The following is a 22,699-nucleotide window of genomic DNA, read 5'->3' on the forward strand; positions in this document are numbered from 1 at the left end:
CTCAATACAGCTATTTTATTGGTTTGTTGCTTCTCTGGAGCTCCTCAGGTACATAAACACACAACTGAACTATAAAGAGAGAAATTATATGACAGGTCTAGACTGAGGGAAGGAGTAAGTTGTTTTCTTCAGATGCACTTTATTTATTTCTCACTCATATGAGCAGAAACTCGCTCATGTCACCGCTAAGCCCTTCAGTCACTGATGAGACAACAGACAGAATCACTGCGTCAGTCGTTGCTTCGAGAAATACACACACATTGATTTGTTGGTGGGACTTGAAGCTTTAGCGGATAAACTATAATACCAGTGATACAAATCCTTAAAAAAAACTGTGACTCACTTATACTCACTGAGGTTTTATACATGGAGCGATGAATAACTTTATTTTTAGAGTAAGGAAATAAAACAAAAAGTAAAATAGGCCTGATTTTCACACACACACACACACACACACACACACACACACACACACACACACACACACACACACACACACACACACACGTCTATATATGCATGTATGTATATGTGCACATCCCAATCAAGAAATCTCCATTAAAATAATCAACAGACTTCTCATCATATCCTACACTCATAATTATTCATACATTAATTCAGAGATGATCACACCTACAGTTTGAGCATATTTATATGAATATATTGGTAAACTGAGCCAAATGGACTCGTGAGTTGGTTTCACGTAACTTCGTTTAAACGTCATTTCACAAAGTGGTTAAGAACAAATGCTTTTTAAAATCAAGTTTCTTCATCAGCTTCATCACTCGATGTAGGTGCATCGTCTTATTTCACTCAAGACCTGTTCCACTTCCTGCTGCTTTTTTAAAGCACATTTAAAGAGAGAGAGCCGGGAACAAGGTCGTAGAAATGACAAATTGGAGTCAAACCAGAGACTTGCTGCTGAGTGCGGCTCGAGTCACAATTCTCCGTTTGACCTTGAGAAAAAAACTAAGCGAGCCGTACCTGACGGGCATTCTGCGTCCAAACCTGATCTTTCCCTCTATCAATCAATCAATGAATCAGCCAACATGAGTGAATCAAAATATAATATAAAATCTTTTTTCCAAACCAGTTCTGCCCCGAGTGAATCCACCCTCTAACTTTCTGCCCAGGTGCTCTTTCAAACCTTTACTATGAACTTCACTTTTAACTTTTGAATAAAAAACAATGTATTCATTCATTCATCACAAGTACGATGGTATTCTCACTGTTTGTATTTTCGGCACGTGTTGCTCAGTATCGTCGAGCAGCTTCTTCACGTAAAAAAACTTTCCCTGCTGCATCTTCCGGCAACGTGCAGCCGAATCGTGTGCTTCTCAAACCAAGGACGGCAACTCTCAAGAGAGAAAGTAAAGAGCTAGAGTGCATTGATTGATTTGCAGACTTAAATAACAGCAACAGACCGATGTTCAGACGTGACTGTGCCATCGTGAGAGCTGGAGAAAAAGTGCTATTAACTTCAAGTTGACCATGTGAATGTAAAAAACAGCAAATCAAACAAAGCAAGGGTGTGATGGAGAACACGCCGTGTCTGGTTCCTTCATTTAGATGTCTATGAGCAATATTAATATTCCGTGTGTATGTTGAAAGATATTCTAGATAAATCAAACGTTTATTGAAATATTTAAATGGTTTTCTGATAAACTGTAGGTAGCCATAGTTTGGTTAGCAGGGGAAATGCAATATAAACTCTTGAGTGAAACCGCAGCACGAGCATCTGTTCTGCGTCCGTCCAGCTCCCGTTGACGTGGACGTGTCAGCGGAGAGACGGATAGCTTTGTTTGTCACTGCGCAGAGCTTGAGTTTAAAAAAACATTCCCTTAGATTTGTAGCGCTGCGCTGCCTGGTGAAATGGAAAAAGAGTTAGTGTGTGTCGCTGGCAGAACCGTCGCAAAGTCACCATGCAGGCTGTCGTTCCAAGTGTCCTAGTAATCATGTCTTTGTGAGCCTCGCTCTTCATCCCATCCGTCCCCGAGGCCTCTAATGGAAAACAGTTGCAGAGGCCTGCCTGCCTTCCCCCTCCCGTCCGTACAGATTTACTTCAGCGCCTTCTTGGTATCTGTGATATGCAGAGCACTGGACCCGAGCCAGGGAAAAGCCTCCTGATTTTGTTTTTGCTTACTTTTCAAACTTTGCAAACGCTGTGCAATGACACTCAGAGGGCTGCCGCAATTGGCTGCAAAATGAAGACAGGTTGCAGGAATAACAAGGTACTTCTAATGAGACGGCCACTGGCAGAGACAACACTGACCTGTCAGGACTGGTGCACTTCCTAGCATCACCCATTTTGTCCTGAGCACATGTTGTGCCCTCCTTTCGCTCATCTCTTGGCAGGAAGTTGGGTCACGCTATGTGCCAATTAGGGAACAGAGGTACTGTAGTAGGGAGACTTCTCAGCCAATCTGAGGAAAGTCGCTGCTTATTGCTGTGGGGTCATCTGCCAGCATTCGTGTGCTTCTATCCTCTGATCTGTGGAGCACTTTCCAGTGAGTGCACACTTCAAGGGAAGCTATGATGAGTAGAACCTTTATTTTTAAACATCTTACTGGTCAGAAATCATCAAATACATCTTCAGGTATTTCAAAAAGGAAGACGGCAGAGAGCATAGTCTCATATGGCTCGGTGAGAGGAATTATTTAACCATATGGGGACTTGATCTAGTTTCAAAAAATGTGATTATCTGAATCTGTGGTGTAATTTACCAATTTCTGCAATATCCTGTTGACACAATTACTCATTTCCAGGTACAAAGTTGAGACGAATACAAATTAAAGCCTCACATCTTGAGCATTAAATCATTTCATAACTGCCGTGTTGAATTTCTTCATATACATAAATATAATTTAAAAAAGGAAATATACTACAGACTGATTGGAATATCACAGTCTGTCTGAGTTTGGGCTAAAGTGTTTTCTCCCCTCAGAATTAGGTTGTGTCTTAAATTCTGCAACATCTACGTTGGAAAGGAAAAAAAAATCAATGTAAAGATAGAATATTGAGGCTTGAGTCCAGCAGCTGCTGCACGTTTCTCCCTATTTCATCTTTAATGTTTTTCTTATTCTTCACCATGGACATGATGCATCGTGGAGCATTTCTTCCCCTGCACTGCAGGAATGGATGATATCAGACGGATAGTGATGAAACACATGACTCGGTGAGCATGTGAAACCGTGGCGTGGTTTCAGTTCGCCTGCGCAGCCTGAGAGTTAGTTCAACGTAGCTTGAAGCTCAGTGTCGTGAGAGAATCTCTAAATACACCAAAGTATTTCAACCCCTGTCACTGTGTACAAAGACCCAAAACTATTTTTTTCTACTCGAGCTAATTCAGATTCATATGTTCTTGTCCTCTGTTCACGTCACGACAGCAGCAGCTCAATGTGAGAGCTGGGGTCAATGAGTCTCGCTTGTCAATACAAACACTTGATTGAGCTCATGAACACAAGAAATGGCAGCGTGAGGTTGATGACTATATGAAAATGTAACACTAATGTTACATGCTGGCAATAACATGAAGCCTACAGTGGAGTGATGCATGTTTGGCAGCTGTACGCGGCAAAAAAACACACTTCTGTTCACTTCTCATACATGAAGAAGGCGTCGTATAGAGAAGGCGACACGCAGGCAGCTTCGTTCTTAGGTTTTTATTGGGTTTAGATAATTGTTATTGATGCTGCTACTGTGGTTTCAGGTTTCTTTTCTTTTTTTTGTTTTTGGCTGAGCACACCAATCAATCAATCAATTCCGATATCTACTCCACGATGTCTGTCTTATTTTTAATCTTGCACTTGTGTTTATTCTATTGTAAAAACACATATATTTTTATTTCTCTGTTATTGCAGTTATTTTTCTTTATATCCCTACCGTCTGTCTCTATTGCCTCGTATTTATTACTTACCTAACTTTATGTCTTCTTGCTAATGGAGCCTCCCTGCTCCCTGTGTATTGTATAAACATCTATAATCTTTCTAATAGCAACAGTAACGAGGGATTTCATTGTTTTAGCCGATGTTTGCCAGTAACTGAACATTGCAGCAGAAACATTAGCCAGTTTAAATATCTGTTTGAAGTTTCACTGCAGGACTTTTCTTGACCATTAAACAAAGTCAGATCCGACAGTGCAAGTTTGTGCACTTAAGTGACTTTTGGTCTTTAGATATCAGTAAGATTGATGTAACCTTCATAATAAAAGTGGTGGGAAATTCCCTTAATGCTCCAGTATTCCCTTAGACGTCCTTCACATATTTTATTTTTCATTTAAATTACCGTCAGTATTGATAAATCTAGATTCTGCAAATATCACACAGGGATAATGAAAAGTCAAATCAAACAAGGATCTAATATTAAAATCAATGAAAGAACCGACAAACAGGTAGAGTCTGTGATGCAGAGGAGATTTATCTTTCTGGGTTGGATGTTCATGCTATGAATATTATTTCTGGGGCCCAACCTCTTTGTCCTTGGCTGGAAACCCAGAGTGAATGGAGGCGAACACGGGGGGATAGCAATGACCTTAAAATGACAAAAATATAACAAAATGTGCTAATGAGTGAGCGAGGAGCTGCAGATATACAACCCCCCCCCCCCCCCTGAACCTTTCTGGACTTCAAAACGTGTCCATCTAGAAAAAGGCTGTGACAAAATAAAAGCATGCTGCAAGTCAAAAACATCTGTCACGAGGCATAATTGGGTTCATTAGACATCTCACCCCGAGTTCCCAATTAGAGGCCTCAATAATTAATTGCACTTCAAATTAAATGTATTTTCTCATCAGCCTTTAATTAAATACGGCCCCTCGTTCTTGATTGGAAATTCCGATCTTCGGGTGAGGTTTCGGTCTCCAACATGTTTACTTGTGGTGCATCGGGAGACGGTCTGAGTTTAGCAGGGTATAATTACACAGGCTGATTAGGCACTATCAGGCGGATGGTGCTCGTTGGCGTTCGGCCAGGTCACACGCCGTAAACAGCAGATTCGTACTGTATCTCCTCTTCCTCCGACAGCCAAACCCACGCGGCCGGTGCCAAGAAACAAGCCAAACCAGCGCCCGGACACACCCATCGTCATCTTACTGGACACGTAGATTTATCGCCATGAGAAGCAACCAGCTGATTCCTCTCATTCCCCCCCCCCCCCCCGAATTCCAAATGAAAGAATCTAAATGGCTCCGGTGACAACAAGAAAAAAAATGAATAATCAGTTTTTAGTTCGTTTGGCCTCAAGCAGAAACGATAGCTTTTCGCGATTGTTATGGCATAATACATATCTATAACAAATGTCCTCAATGAAGAATTCATTTATCTCCGCGATGAAGGCCACACAGAAGGATCTGAGCTGTTCTTTCATTGACTTCATGCAAATGAACTGCGACGCTCTAACCATCCCTCAGTGTGAGAAACTTTCTTTTTCTGTGCCAGAGTGAATTCAACAGTGAAACCATTTATATGTTAAACAGGTACCCACCGCCAATCAGACGTATATTATATGGTAAAATATATTAAATAGACGCGTGTATCACCTCCTTATTTGAATTTGTAACAATGGGCCAGGCGGAATTTGTATCTCTTGAACAAAAAAAAAAGGGGGGGACTGCTATCTTTATCACGTCGGCCCCCACATCTTTGGAGCCGTCGGCCACTTGAAGCAACAGAGAGGAATGTTCTCTGTGACGTTCAGAGACGTTAAACCACTCAGACCTGGTTGACTTTACCTTTTTTTAAGATCTCTACTTGTTTTTCTCTTCACTCACTGTGCAACAGAAACCTCCCTGTGTCATCCCTCCTATTCTGGGCTATTCTCAATGCTTACCCAATGTCCTCACACTAATTGAATCCATTTTTTAATGTTGCTCATATCCCCAATCCCCATAAGAGATGTTCCAATACAAATTTCCGCCTCCTGATACCGATTCCGATACTCCAACTTAGAGTATCAGTCAATATCAGTGCATATAACGAATATTAACTTGTATAAAGTATTTTAACAGCTGTATGCTGTACTGTACGGAAGTGATGATTGTTGTCACTGTTGTCAGGCCCGGTTCAGGTTAAATCCTTTGAAATACAACTTATATAATTTGGTTCGACAAGTAGCTTGAAACTGAAGTCTTATATACACATCACCATTTTACTCACAGGACTTTCCAGTGTGAATATTACCTGATTGCTGACTAGCTCTGGTTAACACTACGCGACCAGAAATCACTTCTTCTTCACTGCTCTAAAAACAATACTTGCTATGGTGGTGGTACAGCACAACTGCAGTTTTGATGCAGTGAAGCAGAAGTGATTTAATCTTTTTTTGTGCAGCGAATACACTTTAAAGACGCGACATCGGATCAGTACATTAGATTCATGAACATGGCAAAGCCCGACCTGGCATTTTAAACAGTATAGGAAGCATTTCTGTAGTTGCTATGTGACCTTAAACGCCCCCTTAGGTCTTTGCACAGGCAGAGAGTTAACTCATATTTTCCCTGACCTTTCCATAATCCTCCATCTCTTCTCTATCTAACCAGACTGTAAACCTATGAATGTGCTTCCTTCTATTGTTCCTGCTCTCACTGATTCATTTAACAACAGACGTTCTCCCTCCAGCCAGTTAAAATCATGGGAGCGCTTGTTTTAAACATCAGGATTTGGGAGGATTTTTTTGTGAAGATATAGTTAAAAAAAAAGAAAACACTGCATTGCGAGCATGAGCGGTGATCGGCAGCATCATTGAACAGTCCAGAAAGAAAATCTATAGTCCAAGTGAGAACAGTTGGACTTGTTTAACTATCTGATCTTTGAGAAATATGGACCAACAACATTATAGCAATTACGTGCAGAATCCACTTACATGTACTTTAAAATTCCCTTTTATAGTTTAGATTTTTTTGGGGGATGTTAATCAACTTCTTTTTCATGTCTCTTACTCGTAAATAAGAGATAAATAAGAGGCTGTGTTATCAGATATGAAGATTATCCCCTTGAGGACGAACATCAGTCAAAAAGAGCAGATGTAACAGTATAATTCTCGTATCCCAGCTGGTCGTCTGCACCCAGCTGAGACCTGGGTGCGCTGGTCTGGCATCCTCAAATCAAATAAGATGAATATTCTGCACGTGTCTTCTTCTCTAGTGTGATGGCCCATGTCTTTTTAATTCATTCCCTATCTGACCTATTCACACGAGCAAGAAACTGGATTACTCATCTCAGATTCACTCGACCAAGTCTATGAATGATAATGTTATTTTGCACGAGGAGGGCGACGAGTCAATCTGGCGAGACCCGATTGTGACGACGCTCGCACAAAGAGCGGAGACTCGACGGCAGTGAAACGGCTGATGGAGGAAACACAATGGATTCAACCTGTGTCTGCGGCTAAGTGAGGGGTGGGGCTTGGGGGTGAATAGGTGGCCCGTCCTGGTGTGTAGGAGCAAGTGAAAAGGTGACTCACCGATAAAGTAGGCCAACAGGAACAGCAGTGTTACTGAGATGAGGATGGCACTGAGAGCAGCGCACTTCCAGTTGCAGTGCTTGTAGGGCTTCTTCAGGCTGAAGGCGGGTCGGGAGAAGGTGTTGCGAGGCAGAGGGCGCGGGGGAGGCGAGTACACCGTGCTGGAGGTCAAAGGGTATCCTGGTGATGTTGTGCAATACATTGGTGAGGTTCCACCTGGTTTGAACAGGAAGTGCCTGGAGGGGGGGGGGAAGAAAAACGATATTTTCTAAACAAAAACTCAACATTTCTACTTCTGCAGGATTTCTAATCATCATGATGTTGCAGGTTACAGTCTATCCCAGCGCAGTCCCATCCACTGGTAAGTAATTCTGCTTCCAAGCACTTTCACTACTGTTGCCATAGTCACGCTCCTGCTAGATTAGTAAGAATACTAGAGCATATTGGGCTTTGCTCAGTCGAAGCTGTGAATCAATATTAAATCCAATTTATAGGACTAGTGACCGCAGCTGGCTCTTGTTTATGTATTCATGCCAGCCTGGTGAGGAGTAATTCCCCGTGACTATGTGTCAAGACCGTCCAGAGGAGAGATACGGTGTATATAAGGTTGCGGCGCGAAGTTGAGCAGATTTATTTGCCCTTGAAGAACACGGCCGGCTATCTCTGAAAACATGTGTCGGGCTGCATGTCCAAGTGCATATGATCAGCCCATCAGAGAGTCGGTGGCGGCGGCGCTGTTGTCAGGGCCGTTCTCCTGACAAGTTTACAAGAAGCGCTCGGGCGACAGTGACATGGACATGATGGAATGTCACATTGCAATGTATGATGTGGAAAGTCACTGCGAGCATATTTTATTTTTTTAATATCAGGACATATATCCCTGTTCTAGCAGTCGGAGATAACACGGGCAACTGTGCTTCACAAAGCGGTCATGTTTCACATTAATCAAAAGCTAAAGAGCCCGACAGCCTTTTTTTTAAAGTTGTATTTAACAGGGATGGGACGAGAACGGCAAAAGATCGCACCGCTGCAGAAGATATGACATTGACGACATTTCAAAACAGTGGATGTTTGATGGGGGGGAAAAAAAACAAAAAAGCACAGGCACATTTGTTTTCATGGCAAAGCAGAATCTGACATTGGTTGTGAGTCAGATAGCAAACATGCAACATACCCGTCGTTGTACGGGGCATCGTGGTGAGCTGATGCCAGAATGTCCATCTCAATGAGGTTGTCCTGTAAAGTCTCTAGGAATGTCTGCTTTGCTATGTTTCTACACACAGGTGGAAAGATGGAATATGAAGCTAGTTTGAGATGAACATGCAAGAAAACACAGAAATACATGTGTGTGCAGGGGGTGGAGTGCTGTTTCTCTGCCGGAGCGCACCTATGACGAATGATTGACATCCATTTGACAGGTTGCTTAGCAGGTCAAGTTCAGGTCAAGGCTTCAGCAAAGGCTAAATCCACACTACTACATTTTCATTTGAAAACACATGACGTCCACAGTATACCGTCCACACCAGGTTTGGAAGTGCCGCTGGTCTCATTTTAGTTTGAAAACTTTGAGGCTGCGTTACAGTCTGGACGGACAGAAACAGAGACGTTTGGAAATGATGACAAAGACGACCACTTTCTGATTGTGTCTTTTTAGGTCACGACGTAGTCTTCGCTGATTCGTCAGGCTCCTATCACATGACCCTCTTTCCGAAAGAAAACCACCGGCATTAGCCTCGGCTACTAGCGTCGAGCACAACGTGGATAACAGCTGTTGTGCCGTTAACGGAGCCCGACAGTGTAGTGTGGATGTAGCCTAAACTAGCTTCTAGCTAAAGATGTTTTTTCTATGTTTTCATCTTAATGTTACCAAGGTGGGAAAAAATAATTAAATTCACCCTTCCACTCAAAGGCTACCGACAGCTGGCGGCAATAATTAAGGTGAAACGTTGTCTTGTGAGTGCACGAGTTGACGTTGTGAATCAATCAATACACCTCGGATGTTAACATGACAACTGACCTTCTCCATCTGTTTACATTGGCACTCATTGAATTGGATCTCCAAGTGCTTTTAAATATATATATATATGGATTTTTATCATCACTTCATCATAATGCAAATGTACAATTTCGTCATTTTGGTGCGCGGCGGCGGCAAAGCACTGCACCCCCCACCTCCGCCCCACCCCCGAGTATGTGATCACCAAGCAACATCAACAACAATGAACAGATGGCGATCAAGACGGACAGTGTGTGTGTGTGGGGGGGGGGAAAGGAAACCAAGGCCCTTATGGAACTACTTCTACGAAAAAGTGTGAGACAGATAACATCTAGCTCTCTTGTTCCCCTCGTTTGGGCACTGCCATACCTGGTTTTGTACGAGCCCTGCCCTTCTCTGCAAGCGTCCTGCTCTTCTCTGATAAACATTAGAGTATTCTGGCTCCTTTAAGGTCGTGATTGGAAGAAAACAATGCATCACTTAATTAGAACTTAAATAAAAAACTTTACGGTATCGCTCACTTATTTCAGACAAAACAGTTCTAATATATCTTACTTTGATTCTTGAATACAAATGAACTGGCTGTCACATCGGATGGTATCTGTAAGTGCAGGTGTTTCCTATTTAGAGGGTTGCAAAACTAATTCTCCCATAATGCACTCCTCCCCTCTGAGAGCTCCGTTCCATAAGGAAACACTGCGGCAATGCAATGGAGAAATGAACCGTCCACATGCGATGGGCAGGCTGAACATGTTCCGTGTGACAAGAGAAAAGCCTTCTTGTTGTTTCGTCGTTGTTTCATCTCTGGCCCATCGAGGCCGCGCTCGTGAAGTCTGTTCACGGTCGCCCAGGCTTGTGTTCTCGGGAAGAATGCAACTTTTAATGAAGAGGAGAGAGAAAGAGAGACGCCTGGCAGAAAGTGTTGAGACTGGAAAAGGCCAGCCAACTGCTGGCGTCTCTCCAGTGGCAGAGCGGGATAAGAACCACCAGCACAGAATTTATCAGGGCCATTACATTCCATAAAAGTGACGAGAGAGGGGCCATTGCTATACGATTAACTAAGTAAAAGTGACATTTAATATTTCAGGGTCCGCGTGGGTATTACTAATGGTTTCAATTTCATTATTGGAACTTTGGTAGTTGATCCTTTTTTCAAGGCAATAGATCATAAAGAGACTTTACATGCGGTTTAAAGCAGAGCTCTCTCCTGTTGCAGATCCACTCTCCTCACCATCTGCTTTCTGCTCCACGGGGAATACCTGTGTAGGATTAACTCGGAGCTGGATGACGCATAATCATTCATTATAGCTCTAACTGTCCTTCTACCAGATGAAATTGATGCTCATTATCCTGTTGACTGAACCGTCCCACCAAAAAACTGTGGGAAGAGAACAGTGAGTCTGTTCATGGCTGCTTGTTTACGCTGCCAACTTAAGTATCGGCTCGTCTGCTGCCAATACCGGTTTGATTTACGACAAAGAGTTTAATACACCTAGTTTTAATAGGGTTGAATACACTGAGGACTGAGGGTTGTGCGATATGATGATATCTATTGTGTGAAGAAAGAAAAATGTAATTTCAATATTGTCGTTGTGCCCTAAATCCCTCTTAGTGAGAATATTTATTTGTACATTTTCAACAATTTTGACAATTCTTTGCGTTTTCCATAATATACTGTATTTATATTAAGTTTGACTTCATTGCTGCCCATCTTGACCAGGACTTCCTGGCAGAAGAGAGATATTATATCTCCATGGTCCTGGTTAAATAAAGGATACATAATATAAATAGAATATATCAACAGAAAAACGTAACAAATATAGAAATCATTTAACATGACATCTCAGTGAGTAGTTGTCATGGTATTATAACTATTTTCCGGCGTTTTCTGGGGCTCAGCAGACGGAATAAACTGTGTATATCAGAGCAGGCGACGGGAAAATATAACACGCGACATAAGAGTGTAAAGAAATGCACCTCAGACATTGTCACGGTCTGAGACACCCGAGTGTGAGCTGACCAGCAACACTACCGTCAGACTGAGTGCTTGGCTGAGAGCCACGTTTTGGCTGCTTGTGGATATCCATCATTCAGCGATAGTGCATTGACTGAGGTATTCCCAACACCATATATGTGCAGAAACTGCTCGTCGGTGGTCAGAGCCGTGCCCTCTCTGCTCTGAGAGAGTGTGTCTGCAACAGCAGGCTCAACAGTCACTGCTTTATTTGCCTTTGTTCATCTTAAATATAATATTATAATATTTTGGAACAAATATAAGAGGAAAACAATATTTAAAGCTGTTACAACCGCCTGTATGTGGGCTGTAATGAGCGTTGGATTGCAAAGGGAGCTGTAGGAAAAGAAAGAAAATTCCTTAGAACGGCTGCTGCGCTTTAAAAAAGTTTGGTAAACACATATAAATAATCTAAATAATGATATCTTTATAGTAAGTTCCATCAAAGATGGGTTTTACTGTCTTTTTATTCAAATTTGCTCAGCGGGCCACCTGTTCACGCTGAGAAGTCGGGTTTTGTTTGGGGAGTCTTTTCTCCTGCGAGCAGCGTAACGTGATCATCAGGAGGGTTGGGATAATTCCGCCTTGCTATTCCTGATTTCATAGCACCTCGCAGTAAGACCAGCCGAAGAAATACCAACACATATTCCCTGTGTTACAATAACACTCGACAGATCTACTTCACACGAGGGGCCTCCTATTGAGAACTGTGCTAGAGCACTGAATACTGATTAATATGGAATAAATAAAACTCTAGGTCGACGTGCAGGAGCTCGGAAAGTAGTTTTCCAACAACTGTTTCATTTTGAACGTGATTCAAATTACTCTGTTTAAAAATTGAATGCTAACATTAGACCAAAGACCCAAAAGCAGCACTTTTCTCTTGTTTGCCACAAAATCATGTTCATCACAAATGTAGGCCTTTGCCCCTTGCAGGGTATTTCCCATTCTATTGCTTTGCTCCTTGTTAGCACAGTGGTAATTCAACATGGAGCAGACAGCATGAGAACGCTGCGTTCAACGGCACCGGGTCAAGCTCACAGTCAGATGCCACTACACGCCATCAGGAGACGAGCTGCACGGTACCTTGTTTCCAGGGGGATGTTGCTGTTGAGCAGCCAGTTGTCCTGCGCGCTGCCGGGGTCTTGACCACTGGCCGGACCCTCGGGAGGAGCGGAGCCGTCTGTGGGCGCGGGACTCGGGTTGCTCCGAGGCGTGTAGTTGCCCCTGTTCAAGGAGTTAATGGAGGCCGCATGGTGCTGATGGTTGGGCGAGTGGGAGTGGGAGAGTGGTAGAGGAGGCGTCCGTAGCCGAGAGTGGTTTTGAAAGGCTCCGTCTGAGAGGAAGAGAGGAAAACAATAAAAAACATGTTACAGAAAATAAACACAACTCAGTTCACCAATGTTTTCCAGGCACTTTTGAATCTTGGTTTTCTTTGGAGGCCCCAGCACACTGAGGGGGGCTCTGGATGTTGCATGCGTGTGTCTGTGTGTGCAAGCAGGATTATTTACAAGTGCCTCCTGGTGTTTCTTTAACTCCCAGAGCATCAACTTCGGGACTGATAAATGATTAGTTGTGGTTTCACCGGCAGCACATTAATTCCCACCTAAAGACTCTTTCGACTTGAGAGCCACAAATCCCTCTGAAAAACAACAAGTCCTTCCTCCGCTCATTATTTCTCCAAACTGGTCTCTATCAGAGTGCGGCCTCTGCCTCCCACAGAGACCTTTGAAAGTTTACTCAGACGAGATAGTGGCCCCTGTGTAAACAGACGAGCTGGCTCCTTCTGGAAACTGACCAGTTCTTTACAGGTTTTTTTTTGGCATTATTCAGCCAGGGGAGGGAATCTGAGTCTGTGAAGTCTTTTTATAGAAACAGTCGAGCTGCTCACAGACATTAGGGCCAGCAGACTTTCTATTTTCTTGTGTCCCAACCCGACCTGAGCCCGAAGTGATTTCCTATTACAGGCACGTGTAGCATGAGTAAATCCGGTAGATAGCCGGCTCAACGTCTTTAGGAAACAACAGGCTCAAGTCAGGTTTCCTCTATCCTCTATCAGACGTGCACTGAAGTCCGGACAGTTTCCTAAACATTTTCGTGAGGGGGCTGTATGTGAGAATGTCCGAGTCAGTTGCTCTTGATTTGCTCAGGAGCTTTTCCTGCAAGGCCCCTATAGTAAAATGTGTGTGTAGAATACAGGAGGATAATGTCACAGTGAGCGAGCGGGCGTGTTGATGATGTGACGGAAAACAGAAGAATACAAATAAGTAAGTAGGTAAGTCATGTTCTACCCAGGCTCCGCCCATCACCTGAGCGTTCTGGACATTTTCTAGAGTCCGTGTCTGGAAACAGCTTCTGTTTCATTCTGCGTTGAACAAAATCTTTGTTCAACTGAAGCAAATATAAGATTTAAAACAAATATGTAACAACACGCAGCTATTTGCAAAAATAATCAGCTGCGTGTCACTTTCACATTTGCAGTGTTCAGCCTCAGAAACACAGATTCCATCTCGTGTTGTTTTATCAGCACAAACTTACTCTTTTTATGTCTTTTACAAGCTCCGTTGTCACTTTTCACCGGAGGATTTAAAACTATTAGATATGAAGTGTAGGAGAACAGATTGTACCCAGAGGTCCTATATGCACTATCTGATACTCCCTGCACTTCACAAGATAGAAGACCAATGTCCTTGTGCACTCTGTATCCATTTATTTCCACATCTGCTAAGCCATTCATCAATCAATGAACTGGCTTTACACAGAGTTGAAAGAGTGGCTTTTCTTTAGAGCAGCGAGCCTCCCTTTATTTCACAGATATCCACAACACTAAATTGCCAATTTATAGCAGAAAGAGTGGAATACAGACACACACGGAGAGAAGGCTTACTTTGTATAATCAGCTCCTTCGTTAAAGCAACACCTACTCGTGCCGGTGAAGAAGCTAAGAGTCAGTTCAGGGGTCAGGAGCATGAAGCTGCCTTATCTACATGTGCCAATCAAGGCAAATGAATACAACTGCTGGAGGTGGAGAGCCGGCTTTGCGGGGAACAAAGTGGCACTAAGTTTCAGCGCTTGAGGCATTTTTGGGGGGAAATGGAAATTGAGCCCGTCGTGTTTACAGGTAACGAGCTAACGAGCGACTCAGCAAAGAGAAACAGGACAGAAGAAATGTGCCGTGTTGCAGTTAATCCTCATTCAGCCTCTTCCTGTAAAACCTCTCGACAGACACGTGCTTCACAAACGAACCAGTGTTTCAGCTTATTCTGTACATTTCATTCGTCGTCAATGAAAAATAAGAAAAGGAGAGAATTCTAATTCTCACCTTCAGACTAGATTTCTGAATCTGGTTCACAAACTTTTACAGTAGGGACCACTGACGGGAATTGTTTTAGTTCTTTTACATTTTGGAGCGAGCGCTATATTCAGGCATCTGTCGCACTGACAGATGGTTCCATACTGAGCACAATGCTGCCCTCGTAATTAGCTGAGACACTGAACGAGGGAGCGAGAGGGAGAGAGAGGGAGAGAGAGAGAGAGAGAGAGAGAGAGAGAGAGAGAGAGAGAGAGAGAGGTATGCCTCCGTCCTGTTGAACAATAGACCGCTGTACGGTAAAACCACACAGTTGTTGATGACCTCCCTCCTGCTCGGTAATGTACCTGATCCCTAAAGCCATTAATAAGGTTATGCTAATTTGATTCGGGGACAGTACAGTCATATTCGGAGAAATACATCACAGGGACAAATGCATCACTGGTCTGGAATTCATTCACTGTCTGGTAAACAAAAACTTTACCTCCTAGGATGATCCAGCCAATGTGAGGCAATAAGTAATTCAGATTTTAGTTGCACTATGGACTCAATAATTACCACAGAAACGAATGAATATATATCATATATACATATATATATATATATATATGTATATGTACCATAAACTTAACACAAAGGTTCTGTTAATGCAGGTCCACAGACTTCACACTGTCTGGTGCAGCTGTTGTTTTGTGTATTTCTTGCATTGAACAGTATTATAACTTCAATTTAACTTAAAAAGGATTTTTTCATGACCAGGAGCAAAACTTTTGCAAATAATATCTCACCAACTTCTGTGCTAATAAAATAAAATCTAAGAAAAAATGTATTAATTAATGAATTCTAAAGGGTTAGGGTTAGGTCTAAAAAATCTAATATAGAAATGTTTATTTAAATAAAATATGTATACGTTGTTCGTTTTAATAATATATAACTGAATTCATTTTTAATCAAAGCTAATCCTAAAACTGGTCATATAAGCAGCATAAAGTTGTGTTACATTTTCTCTAGTTATTTTAACATGTATGTTAAGTGCTATGAAGGTTTACTCAACTGAAACATAATAGAAATAAAAAACGTTTAAATTCAAAAGTTTGCTGGTGAAGACAAAACCTGGCTTTAAGTTAAATCATAATATTTGTAAGTAAGAAGTTTCTTAAACTATGTTTTACATGTAGTTTCCTCCAGATGCTTTAACAGTCTGCAAAACCAGTCGACTTCACTCGCCAAATCATTTGCATATAATCCATTACCATTATAATACATGGTAGAACATGTTCTACAGAGAAGGAGCCAGATAAGCTCTGAATCATCATTTGAATACATCAGCCGACTGTATGTTGCTTGTCCTTGTCCAACCAATAACCCTTCACCAGCCACATCAGTACTCGTGGTGTGTTTTTTTTGTTGAGAAAAACAGAAAGATGAGAAACACGACTGTTTATGAGACAAAGCGCGCGGCAGCACGACCCCCACAGATGTGGTGACTCAGCAACAATTTTTCACCAGCATTCAAAGGACAGAAGGGAAAATAAATGGTTTTCTATTGACCTGCTTCGCACAACGAGGCGGCGGAAAAAGGAGATTAATTTGTTATCAGAGAGACAGAGAAGGAGGCTTCGCCACAATGGCCGAACTTTCACATGGCATTCAGAGCAGAGGCCTGAAGAATATCCATTCAGTCTGGGAATGTGCTTTTTCATTTTTCTTCCCAACAGATGCCTGCACCGGTGGAGACCTCCTGATGCTATTCCAGACAAGTAATTAAGGCAAATCCACTTCATTAGCCGCCACCTCGCCCCCCTCACCCCAACCCCCCAACCCCCCAACCCGGAGGGATAACGGGAATGTCTGACTAATGGTAAGATGTTATTATTTCAAACTGGTGAGGTATCAAGTAGCTTCATTATGAAATTAAATCTGGTAACTTTCCAGAGTGTTCATTACAAATAATAACCCAAATCAAACAGATAGCAGCAGGGGATTTTGAACCATATTTAACTGATACAAACTAAGTAATTGATTTTTATTTTTTACTTTGGCTGAGGATTTGTTTTCTGTGATTTTGTGTTTTCTGATAATGTCGCTATTTACTCATGATCCACTAAAAACTGATTCCTTCCAGGGCTGAACAGTCCTCTCGTTGAAAACTGCACCAAATCCCACAAACCCAGAAATATCAGTCCCCTGAATATGTCTGATTCACGTCTTTAAGATCTGCATTATTCCCTGGGAAATCGTGGAAAATGTGAAAAAGCTCTTTCTTGGCCCATGTCAGCAGATGCTGCTTTCTGAATTCTTTCTGTTTCTAAAAGTTTCATGTTGAATTTATCTATTTAATACATGAAATACATCAAACCCAGACTGAAGAGTGCATTGTTGGTAATTCTCCATTAAATCACATCCAAAGGTGATTCAAATAAACAAACCCCACGTGCTAAATAATTCAAAATGTCATAAATATTCTAATTAATCTGATTCACCTCAGGGACCGCCATACTCCTCTTATTGGCAAAATGTGCTTAGTACATCAGGTTGGCTAATAGCCAGTAGCCTGCAGCTGAAATGCTGTGGCGCAGTGAAAGCTAAAGTATGTTAAAGCTTTTATTATGAGAATAACTTAGTGAATTCGCTGAGTTACAAAACCCCAAACTATGCTTTTTCTCAAGAGATGAGTTAGTGTAGGGCAGGGGGGGGGGGCGGGGGGGGGGAAGTGGAACTACATAAAATAACACTCTAAAATTGACTTGTCAGTAATGATGGCGCTCTGCAGCTGAGGAGCAGATCTCACCCTCCAACATCAGCAGCGTATATACAGTACGTCCCGCATGGCCAAGAGTCAGCGACAGTAGTCATGGAAACTGTTTCAATATACTGTAACTGCAGCAGTTAAATGTGTGTGTGTACAAGATCGGCCCGTCTTTTTACTGGATACACGTTTCCTCGTGTATTGAGCAACCAGATGGTAGCACTTGTAATTATGCAGCACTGTCTTTTTAACAGTAACAACGATTAGCTGCATGCAGGGACGTGCGTGTGTGCTGCTCAGATAATGCTCAAACAGGAAATAATAAACTTGGCACCGCTGGAATAGTTCTCCACCTCGAATGGTCAAATTTCGAACTGAATTTAATTTTTTTAACTTCGAACACTCGACAAATATCATGTGGTGCCATTTTTTGGCCACACACATATTGAGGAACACTTGCTTCCGAGCTAATGCGGCTCTCTCCGTGCGGTATCCAGGGAGAAGGTCTATTTCTGAACAAGGACGGAGGATAAAAATCACAGAGCACTGATGGTCACACCTGACGAAATGAGGTGATATGACATGCCCCGGACACCCGATCAAAGCAATGAGGTGTGAGCCATTCGATGCAGAATTAATCAAAAGCCATCCAGCACCCGGATAAATCATTAAATCTTGCTTACTGCTGTAACGCCTATGGCTAATCATAGGAGCACAATTTCCAGTTGAGCACCGTTTGTCTATAAAAGTACAAATAGCATTTGTCATGAGGGCAGTGGAGCTGCTCTCTCCGCTGGCCTCGACGTTTTGGAGGAGTCTGACGGGGGGGAAGAGCCAGGAGGGAATAGCAGCATGTCTCTCCTGGACTCAACTGAGAGGTAACAGGCACCACAAACAGCACAAGGTGGGCTTAACCATCAGCTCTCCACTGGTTCTCGCTATGAAAATAAAGGGGGAAAAGGACCTTGTGTAATTTGAATTTAAGTTCACCTTCATTAGCACCTGGAGGGGGGGGGGGGGGGGGGGAGGCTTTTGTATAACATCCTGTCCCCGGTTTTCACAGAGGACACCAAATGAGGCATGAAACAAACAAAAAAAGAATTAGTTTCATGCTATTTATCCTAAGTGCATGTTGGGTAAAATAGTAATACGAGTCCTTGCAAAAAGTAAATTCAAACACAAACAAAAGAAACTATTTAAAGAAATCAAACTCTCCCAATCAATTTGCTTTATTTCCAGCTAAGGTCCACCGCAGTTTGCAACCTAATCCATTAGGGTCCCGGCATCTGCCTCCCTCCACCTTTGTGAGATCAAATGGATTTTCTGTCAATTTTTTTGAGCCGCCTTTGCAAGAACAAGACAAGTGGTTACGTATGCTCTGCTGTGTGTGTGTCACTCCGCTGCATATCCATCAAGAGGTTGAAGATTTTGTTAGAGGGCACAGATGGTCTGCAATTATCATGGAATGAAAGTAATGCATCTCAATTTATGTCAATGAAAAGAAGATATGTAGGTATGCAAAATGCATTATCCAGGGTCTGTGTGCGCTGACGAACAGCCAGTCGGATAGAACTGGACAAATTGTCTGTTGGCTTCACTTTATTGATAACTCGACAACATCAAGGGGAAACAGATTCCTTTTGATATGTCGAGTCAAAAGTGAACCCGCACATATTGAGGAAAAACAGGGACGTGCCATTGCCAGTGCCATGTGCTACTCATTAAATTATTATTTAGCCTCAGATAGCTTCATCCCTCATGGTGTCTGTGGCTAAATTACTTTCTGGTGTGACCTCTTTTAACCAGATTTCCCCCCGTCCTTGCAGACACAGGGGGAAGATTAAGCAGTTCCAAATGAAGACTTATTTGAAATTCACGCAGGGGCCGCGTCCCCCGAGCCTCACACCCCGGACCGGCTCAGGATTCCTGCTTGGTCAGCTGCGAGGTCGTGGTGCGTTTGGCTCTTTCACCAGGGAGCCCCGGCCGCGCTGAAAGCCAACACTGGCCCGACCCCATGCTGTTTTTGCATTAAGAGATGCTAATGCTAGGAGGTTGCAGGGGCTCAGATCTTTGGGCTCAGCGTGGCAGCGGGCTCCCACTGGCAGCCTCCCCGGGAAGAAGCCCCTCGGAGAAAGCCGAGGGCCACGGTGAAACACATGCTTCACAAAAGGACTGCAGGCCTCAGCGAGCAGCCTCGTCGGGCTTACAGAAACCCCCGGCTCAGTGTTCCTCCAAAGGAAAACGGGACCCCCACCCACCCAACCACAAAAACCACCTCGAAAGAAAATAAACACTGCAACCTCGGAGGCTACTAATGTGAATAACGACATGCTGCTGAAAGCGTTTACTTATTCCAAATCCAGCAGAACATTTTAAGTCCTGTGTGTGGGCTCAAAGATGACCTTGAGCAAATGTAATCTGCAGTGATAAAAAGCCACCTGTTTTCCACTGCAACAGATACGCACCGCGAGCCAATTATTTCCAGGCATACATTTTATCCTCCGCGATTGTTTACCCGACAACACAAAAGTAAATAGTTCTCGCAGCGTGTCAACTCGGAATTTGAATATTGCTTAAGGAACTGACCCGTGTGTCAAAAAGATCTGATTTGATATTCCAGTCATCTTTACCACGGTGGCTTTTAAATTACTTATTTTTTCCCGCTCATGTAATTCCAACTGAAAACCTGACGTGCATACTTAATTCAAGATCACATTACATTTTGGCCCCACGCAGGGGTTTTCATATCCGCAACGGGAATTCCAACATCTGCATCAAACGGAAAATGTTTACATATATTTGTGTTGACTGGTTTAATCTTCATAACCCTGGTCTGCGCCCAATCTGCACCACGACCCATGTTGCTCACACTGGTTCTGTCACATTCAGAAGATTAGTCGTTTTGTCGCTGAAGGGGAACAGAGTCGCGACACGTCGAACTAGCTTCAGCAAAGTTACATCATTCCCTGAAATGGTGGAAGCCAGCCTGGGTTGATGGAGTTCTTCAGTTCTATCAATTATTTGTCACAAAAGCTTTCGGAGTCTGGAGGTAATTTTCCCACAGAGAGCCACGAGATATCACTCTCTCCTTAGTGACAGTCTACACACGTGTCTGAGGAGGGTACAGAACAATATCCAACTTAAATTAGGATCAGGAAGAAAATCCATGATCCACTCTTGTATCCGCATCAAAAATCTAATGTGGGTCATTTGTATAAGATATCACAATCTATCTAAGAATTCCAGAAATATCTTTGTCTCTCTGTGGCTCACATATCTCAAGAACCGTCCATCTTACCGGCTTAACTCTTGGAGTGTTTATCGTTAAGGGCCCGAGGAGGTGCAGGGTTGAAGTTGGCGTAGTTTGGACACAGCTGGTACGAGGAACTCTCCCAGTTCTGGGTTCTGCGTACGGAGTCAAGCAGCTCTGAACTCTGGGCAAACAGCTGAACAGCTCTTTGAGCCGCAGCGTGGTGCAGCTCCAGGTTTCTGTGGACTGAGTCCTGCAGCCGCTCCTCAATTACTACAGGTCACTTTTTACAGATTTCTAAAGAAAACTGCAACCAGCGTCACCACAGGCAAAGTTAACAGCGTATTCCTAATAGGCAGGTTGAGGACGGGCACTGGGCTGGTTTCAATGGCTGCTTTGAAAGGACATAAATTGAGTTGGCCCCCATGAGTGAGAAAAACGTCAACCAAAAATGAAAAATATGCACGTGTTTGTTCAAAATCTGCTTGTGAAGCTTGTTAAGTATTTGAATGTGATGTGGAAACGCATGAGCAAGTTTACATCGCTCATTAGAAGTTATTTTCTTTTCCCTCACTTATTGTAATTGGCTTCTTACTGTCAAAGATATCATGAAACTAAACAATGAGTGATGCCAGAGAAAAGCTCATTTTGGATAATTTACCATTTATTTCATATAAAACACCAGATGGGGGGAACGTCCTCGATGTGGAGGAGAGCATCAATTTATTTTGAGTGCTGCACTGGTTGGACATTTTTGGAGATATGAAAGTGAGAGAAAGTCTTTTGCAACGACTCTCAAGAGCCACACAGGAACACGCCATACTTTGCAAATTAACAGGAGTCTCACAGAGCCCCGAGGACGAGGGAGGAAGCAACCAGAGCCGAGGAAAATTCCTCCTCAGTCCTCTCCTGTTCCCCTCGCTGACAGCCCGAGGCCGACCTAAACGCCGCACCTATGCAAATCAGAGTCATTGTTATGAGACAAATCTGCCGCGGTAAAGGCCAGTCCCCCGCCCATGTCCATGTCCCCTTCAGTCATGTCACCGCTGGGTGACCGGCTTGTTGCTGCTGTGGAATTAGGGGAGGTGGTGGGGGGGGGGGAGATTTGTGACAGGATTAATAACTCATTCTCTGGGTTTTTCTGAGCTTTGCGAAGCTGGGGGGGGACTTTGGAGTTTGATATAATTCAACCCTTTGGGTAGTTAAGCTTTAATCAATTATTTACATGCTTTTATTTTGTTTGGGAAGTGGGTAGAAAGAGATCTAATATAAAAAAAAATTAAGAATTCAGCATGCAAATTGATGAGTAATGTGAGATAAGAGCTGTACATCTTAGTTTGAGTGACAGCGTTTTATGTCTTCATGTTGCTGGATCATAAACCAGAGAGTATAACTGGCCGCACTTCTAAACGTGACCACGACAATATCTGACGTCACCTCGAGGACAGACTTGAAATCGTCGGCATTGTTCAAATGTCACGCACGTCAGTGTCCGTGCCGTAATTAACAAAGCACAGTGAGTTAGTGGGCGTGAAGGCCCACTCGGTAATAAATCCACTCAAGCCTATAGCGACACACGAGTAATATTATATCAGAGCTACAACACGCTTACACGGTTTCAGCCCCACAGACCACCCAAGCTGTGTTATCTGAAGCACGCGATTCATTAGTGTCCCAGAGTGACACGTCAAATAAAATGTTCCCAATAAATACAGGAGACGAGTTAACAGCTGGAGCCGAGTGTCACACACGTTCACTGCTTCTTGGTGAATCTACTGTTTCAGTGCTGAACGCCATGTTTTCAGTTTGAGTGCAACATGCTACTGTGTCAGTCTGAATGAATGTGAGGCCAAGGAAATCCAAGAGAAATTAATATTGTAAATTAATGAGAAAACTACATATGGATTGTTCAAATCTCATAA

General features: G+C 43.0%; 1 protein-coding gene across 13 annotated transcripts in view; it reads right to left on the reverse strand.

The window, feature by feature from the left end:
- Positions 1–22,699, reverse strand: part of tenm4 (teneurin transmembrane protein 4) — a 158,210-nt gene that overhangs the window by 75,645 nt on the left and 59,866 nt on the right. For 5 of the 13 annotated variants that reach the window (XM_034604128.1, XM_034604123.1, XM_034604122.1 and 2 more), the window contains 4 exons: positions 12,555–12,804; positions 9,824–9,898; positions 8,633–8,731; positions 7,459–7,694 (listed from right to left, as the gene is read on the reverse strand). In XM_034604128.1, the coding sequence (XP_034460019.1) occupies positions 7,459–7,694; positions 8,633–8,731; positions 9,824–9,898; positions 12,555–12,804 (660 nt within the window). The remainder of the gene's footprint in view (positions 1–7,458; positions 7,695–8,632; positions 8,732–9,823; positions 9,899–12,554; positions 12,805–22,699) is intronic. The other 8 variants (XM_034604133.1, XM_034604131.1, XM_034604132.1 and 5 more) reach the window with 3 other exon arrangements.

This window comes from Hippoglossus hippoglossus, chromosome 13, assembly GCF_009819705.1.
Source record: "Hippoglossus hippoglossus isolate fHipHip1 chromosome 13, fHipHip1.pri, whole genome shotgun sequence".
Taxonomy (NCBI): domain Eukaryota; kingdom Metazoa; phylum Chordata; class Actinopteri; order Pleuronectiformes; family Pleuronectidae; genus Hippoglossus; species Hippoglossus hippoglossus.